General features: G+C 35.4%; 1 protein-coding gene across 1 annotated transcript; it reads right to left on the bottom strand.

Annotated features, from left to right (window-relative positions):
- Positions 1-1,096: 1,096 nt before the first annotated feature.
- On the bottom strand, positions 1,097-3,527 carry LOC106325377 (protein kinase 2B, chloroplastic-like). The gene is made up of 5 exons (XM_013763433.1): positions 3,330-3,527; positions 2,783-3,129; positions 2,503-2,638; positions 2,139-2,269; positions 1,097-1,801 (listed from the first exon to the last, which is right to left on the bottom strand). The coding sequence occupies exons 1-5, from the start codon at positions 3,385-3,387 to the stop codon at positions 1,277-1,279; spliced, it is 1,197 nt and encodes a 398-aa protein (XP_013618887.1). The 5' UTR covers positions 3,388-3,527; the 3' UTR covers positions 1,097-1,276.
- Positions 3,528-5,863: the final 2,336 nt, after the last annotated feature.

Genomic DNA, 5,863 nt, shown 5'->3' with positions numbered 1-5,863 from the left:
AGCAACCTAACATTAATATTTCGACTAGATGTCTTCTAGAGCTCTCCCGAGCACTTCATTGGAAGTTGTTATTTACGGTCAGCTGACAATTAATTCCACTGAAGTGTTTGGGGGAACTCCGGATGTCATTTGGTGATTACAAGCCATGCGTGTAAAATGGTAGCTTCAGATACTCTTTACTATAAATATTATTTTGACGTTGTATATACGATTTAGTTTTGATATACACAATCTCTAGTCTGCATTACTTATTTATTACTGCTACTCTTACCTTTTAAATATGTTTTTATTTTCATTCATCATATCTAATTAAGTATATGAAAACCATGTCTAAACTATATATATATTTATTTTTTTTTTTGGTCAAACGTGATAATATTCTTGTTTATAATGGAAGATACATTTTTATTTTTTTCAAGATACATATTTTGGACAAGAAATATTTTTGGACATATTTTTGGACTTAAATAATGTTTTATTAAAATTTATTTTTATTTTATTATTTTTGAAGATACATTATATATGCGGAAATATGTATTTTCAAACACTGGGCTTTCTAATTTCGTTATTCTCGTAATTTATTATATATGCGGAAAAATATAATATATACTTGTGTTTAAGGTACATTTTCATATATTTTAATAAAACATTATTTTTGGACATATGCGGAAATATGTATCTTCAAACATTATTTGAGATACATTATATATGCGGAAATATGTATCTTCAAACATTATTTGAGATACATTTTCATATATTTTAATAAAACATTATTTAAGTCACACTAAACACAAGTATATACTGTTGACAGAAAAAACACAAGTATATACTATATTTTTCCGCATATATAATAAATAACGAGAATAACAAAATTAGAAAATCCAGTGTTTGAAGATACATATTTCCGCATATATGCAGAGTAATGAAAAATAATAAAATGAAAATTCACACTGACGCGCGTTCACTTGCTCTTGTAAAATTAGAAATCCCAGTGTATGATACTCACCTTTTTACTATTAAGCATAGCTCTGCTATGTGTTTCAAAAAAAAAAAAAAAGCATAGCTCTGCTATATATTATTGTAAACTCATGTGACTCAATCATTCAACAAATAAGAACTTTTCATAGATCATACGAACCCTATTGTAAAGTTATCATATATATTCGTATACTATATACATTTTTCAACCAAAAAACCAACGAACTTGAAAGTACAAAACTATTCAACACTTTGCAAAAAGTAAATTTACAGACTCAAAAAAAACTCGTTAAGTCTATCAAACCTTAAGCGTAGAGACGTCTCGAACCATGTGATTCTCCGACATATGCGGTGAAGGAGACATGACTCCGGTTGGAGTAGATCCCTTCTTTGTCGAAGTCTCAAGTTGTTGTAAAGTAGACAAGACATCAGACATCTCCGGTCTCAACTTAGCTTCTGTGTTGAGACACCGCAATGCGATGTTGGCTGCTGCGCAAGCCTCTTTGTGAGGGTACCGTCCTCCAAGCTTCGTGTCCATTATTCTAAACACTTTTCTTCTGTCTACCAAATAAGGAATCGCCCAATCCACCAGATTCTGCTCCACTCCTACTTTCGTTTTATCTACCGTGGGACGTCCCGAGAGTAGTTCTAGCAACACAACTCCAAAGCTATAGACATCGCTCTTGGCAGTTAACCGGCCCGTTGCTATGTATTCAGGAGCTGCGTAGCCTTGAGTGCCCATCACTTGAGTTGTCACATGGGTTCTATCTCCTGTTGGTCCTGCTTTTGCCAATCCAAAATCAGATAGTTTTGCATTGAACTCCTGCATTTACAAATTAATTAATTTTAATAATTGGAGAAGAATTTATATTTTTTTGTATAAATTCTATCTTGGACATTGGAAACATCTTCAAAGTGCGTTAAAACAACTTTCTTATGAATATGAAGTTATGGGCTCGGCCAGGCTCAAACTATGTTAAATAACTCTTTTTAAGAGAATAAATCCTTCAAAACGAAACTTGAACTTATAACCCTCAAACATCTACTACAGAATCTACGAATTTAGCGACTAAACCAATTCCGCGACGGTAAAATAAATTAAAAACCATTCAGTTTATGTACAAACTTGAGAACTAGTATAATAGTCATAGGTGGTGTACCACATTAAGTAGGATATTAGAGGCCTTGAAGTCTCGGTATATGACTTTCGCTTCGTGGAGGAAAGCAAGTCCTCTCGCTGCACTAATCGCAACTTTCATCCTTGTATTCCACGGAATCGGATCTGAACTTCCTACACAAAAAGCAAGAAACACCAACAAAAAAAAATTATATTTAAGGTATAATCATAACTTGAATGTAAGAGCATCTCCGATGGGGGTTCTACCCATTGGAGTCTTAAACACACATATATGTGTATGTATGTTTATGTATATATTATATATGCATATGTAATTGTGGGTTTCATTGTTTCGTGGAAAATCCAACCCAAACTATATATAGCTCCATCCAAATGTAGCTACTCACTTCTAAACAGATGATTCTCAAGGCTTCCTTTGGGCATGTACTCGTAAACCAAAAGCCGCTTCTCTCCCTCTAAGCAATATCCAATTAGTTTCACAAGATTCATATGGTGAAGCCTCCCAAGATAATGAACCTCATTCTGAAACCCACCAACATTTTTTTATAATTATTTATTTGTGCTACATTCATAAAGATATTGCACTAATTGTCATTTTATTTTGAATATGAACCTTAAACGCTCTTATCTTGTTTCTTGTCTATATGTTAAGGATGATGAACTTACCAACCACTCTTTGTGTCCTTGAAACCCTTCTGATTTAAGTTTCTTGACTGCAACAACCATACCGGACCCTGGTTTCGAAGGTGACAACGACTGTTTACCAATCCAACCTTTATAGACATAACCAAAACCACCTTCACCAATAAGATTGTTGTCTTTGAAATTTCTAGTGGCGGTTTTGAGCTCGTTAAATGTAAAGGCCTTTGATGCTGGAGAAGGTAAGAGCTCTCCTTCGCTTCTTGGTGTATGTGTTGACAATAAACTAGTGAAGCTTCTGTTGCTGTAAGAGGGTATTATGAGGTTTGAGAGTCTTGATGGCTGACTCGCTTTAGGTGAAATTCTCGATGACCCTGTCGTCAAATGTGACACCAACGTCCAAAATTTCAATTACATGTGAACTGAATTAAAATTTTGGTAGAAGTGAATAAAGGAATTCAAAGTACAGAGTATTTATTTAATTTCATATTAGGTTAAGCATCTCGATAAGTGAATTAAAGAAACATTGCAACATGTACACATCATAAGAAGAAGTGGATGTTTTGGTTCATACCTCCAAAAGAGCTTTCTCTGTTATCTACTCGTGCAGGAGAGTTCACGCAATTACCCATTGGACAAAATCACGAGAAGTAACACTATTAACTTCTAAAGAAATTGAAATCGAGTTTTTCTTGTTGGAGTTGAATCTTTATGGATCTCTCTAAAGGATAACAGAAGGAGAAAACAGAGAAAATTATGAGAAGAAGTTGAGGACACTCAATTAAAAGAAAGAGAAAAGACAAAAAAAGATATGTATGATGAAAAATCTGTCTGTCATTGTCGTTGGTCAACACCAAAGACGTGTGCAACACCAAAAGACGTGTGCACCATCCATCACTAGTTTGGTCTGTTGCACGTGTTATTTGATAATCATAATCCCATGGAATTTTGACAATTTTCTAACAAAGTAACTTTTTCGCCGGAAGTAAACGAAAGGTACAACTATTTTTTTGGGCAAATACGAATGGTACAACTAAGATGCTGAATCTAACTATTTTAGCTAAGATAACGAATCAAAAAAATTGGTAGCAGGTTTTATAACTTTTATTGTCTATATATCATAATTTTAATATTCATTGTAATACTTTAAATTTTTTTACATAAGTCTCAAAAATTCCAATTTTATGTAACCCAACCAGATGGTAACCCAATAACAAAACTACCATATCTTATATAAGGATAAGATTTAAGAATGTATGTGTCAAGAAATTAAATTTGAAACCCAGTGTGAAATCACTACTCGTTTAGTTAATCAGTGACGCATGCGCACAAATTTGGGAAAGAAATTAGAGTATAGAAAGTGTGTGGGGTAGGATATTTGTTACAAGGGGTCGTTGAAATTTGAAGTGGGTTGAATTATTTCTTTTCCTCAAAGCAAAGCTTCCAACTAATTTATCCTGAAATTTCACGTCATGCATCTTATGAGTCATTTGGTCGATAACTTTCTTAGTTTTCAACTTTCTTGCACCTCTAACCATTTCTCTTTCTCGAAGCAAAAGAAAAATGAAAGGTATCACATACCATAATAACGGTGGTGATCGGTTCAACTGTGGCGGTAAAAATTTAGCTGTAAAAATCTAGTTGTAGATAAGTAGCGGTAAAGTTGTTACTGTAGATTTTTTTTTGCAAAGACTTTTTGATGCAGCATCATGATACCTTCACCGCCAAGCAATTGTTTTCTATTTCGGCTTTTAAAATATTTCCTTTTCTATCTATTATTTCTTTTTATTAGATTTTCTATTTTTAAGAGACTTAGGTTATTATAAACCGTCTCTAAGTCCTATATAAAGGCATTGTAAGTTAGCTTTGATAATTAGTTTTTGAAAGATAATAAACTAGAGTTTTCTTTAAAGCCTTGCATTGATTCGATTATGTCATCAATACGAGAGCCTTGCATCGAATTTGATTAAATTCTTCGATTCAAGAAGTTAGGTCTCTAAAGGTTTAACCTAAATCTTGAGATTTGAGCTTAGTTACCTTTGATATGTTGTGCCAGGTTGGTATCAGAACTTTGCTACTCTCCTCGAAAATGTTCCATTAACAATGGCAAGACCTCGAAGAGTACCTGTTCGAACCGAAGCAGAAATCACCCGTGATGCAATCGCTGAGCTTCAAGCTCAGATGCAAAATATCACCGCCACCCTTCAAAAGAGCACCGATGGATCGTTGTGTTCCTCTTATCACTATGCGATTCCGCAACAGAGTAGCGGCATGGTTGACACAATTGAAATCGACTCGAGCTCATCTCGGGAAACCTAAAGTGATGTCATGGGATAAGTTGAAATAGAAGCTAAAGAAAACATTCTTACCGTATAATTACGATCAGATCATGTTCCAGCGTCTTCATACTATACGCCAGGGTACACGTTCTGTGGCTGAGTACTCGACTGAATTTTTCTTGTTGCTTACCCGCGTTGACATTCAAGATTCAGAACGTCAGCTAGTTGCTCGATTCACTGCTGGTCTTCATCAACAAATCCAACACACCATCAACTTGTTTAATCCACTAACGTTGGCAGAAGCTCATCAGCAGGCCCTCACCATTGAGTCGCAAACTAGAGGAAATTTATCGTGGACTACTTCACGTTCGACACGCCCTACTCAGCAACAACAAACTGCTAACCCGACTGATGATACGCTTCCATAGCAACAAGATACTGCCATTGTGCCTTTTACGGACAAGATAGCACCACGTCCATCTTGCCTTCGTTGTTTCGCTTGCGGAGAGATCGGTCATCGTCAATCCAACTGTCCTAAAAGAAATCGCAGAGGTCTTCTCATTGATGCAACTGGCAATGATGTAGAGGTCGTCTATGATGAGGAAGTAACATAAACTATTGAGGAAACTGAGGATCTTGTCCCATACCATGGCCTGTGCTTAATGGTTCGGCGTGTTTGTCTCGCTCCTCAACACACCGATGAAAACCCCCAGCGACACTACTTGTTCCATTCAAAGTGTACTATTGCAGGCAAGGTGTGCAAATTCATTATTGACTCTGGTAGTAGCGAAAACGTGGTTGCAGAAGATATCGTCAACAAGCTCAAGCT

Source organism: Brassica oleracea, chromosome C2 (assembly GCF_000695525.1).
Source record: "Brassica oleracea var. oleracea cultivar TO1000 chromosome C2, BOL, whole genome shotgun sequence".
Lineage (NCBI taxonomy): Eukaryota > Viridiplantae > Streptophyta > Magnoliopsida > Brassicales > Brassicaceae > Brassica > Brassica oleracea.
This window is presented reverse-complemented; position numbering and strand designations above follow the sequence as displayed.

What these genes read in the sequence shown, in the direction of transcription:
- LOC106325377 (XM_013763433.1), bottom strand. Translation starts at nt 3,387, where the DNA reads ATGGGTAATTGCGTGAACTCTCCTGCACGAGTAGATAACAGAGAAAGC. An exon ending in CAGAGAAAGCTCTTTTGGAG is followed by an intron (nt 3,130 to 3,329) that starts GTATGAACCAAA and finishes ATTTGACGACAG; the next exon opens with GGTCATCGAGAATTTCACCT. An exon ending in CTAATATCCTACTTAATGTG is followed by an intron (nt 1,802 to 2,138) that starts GTACACCACCTA and finishes TTGTAAATGCAG; the next exon opens with GAGTTCAATGCAAAACTATC.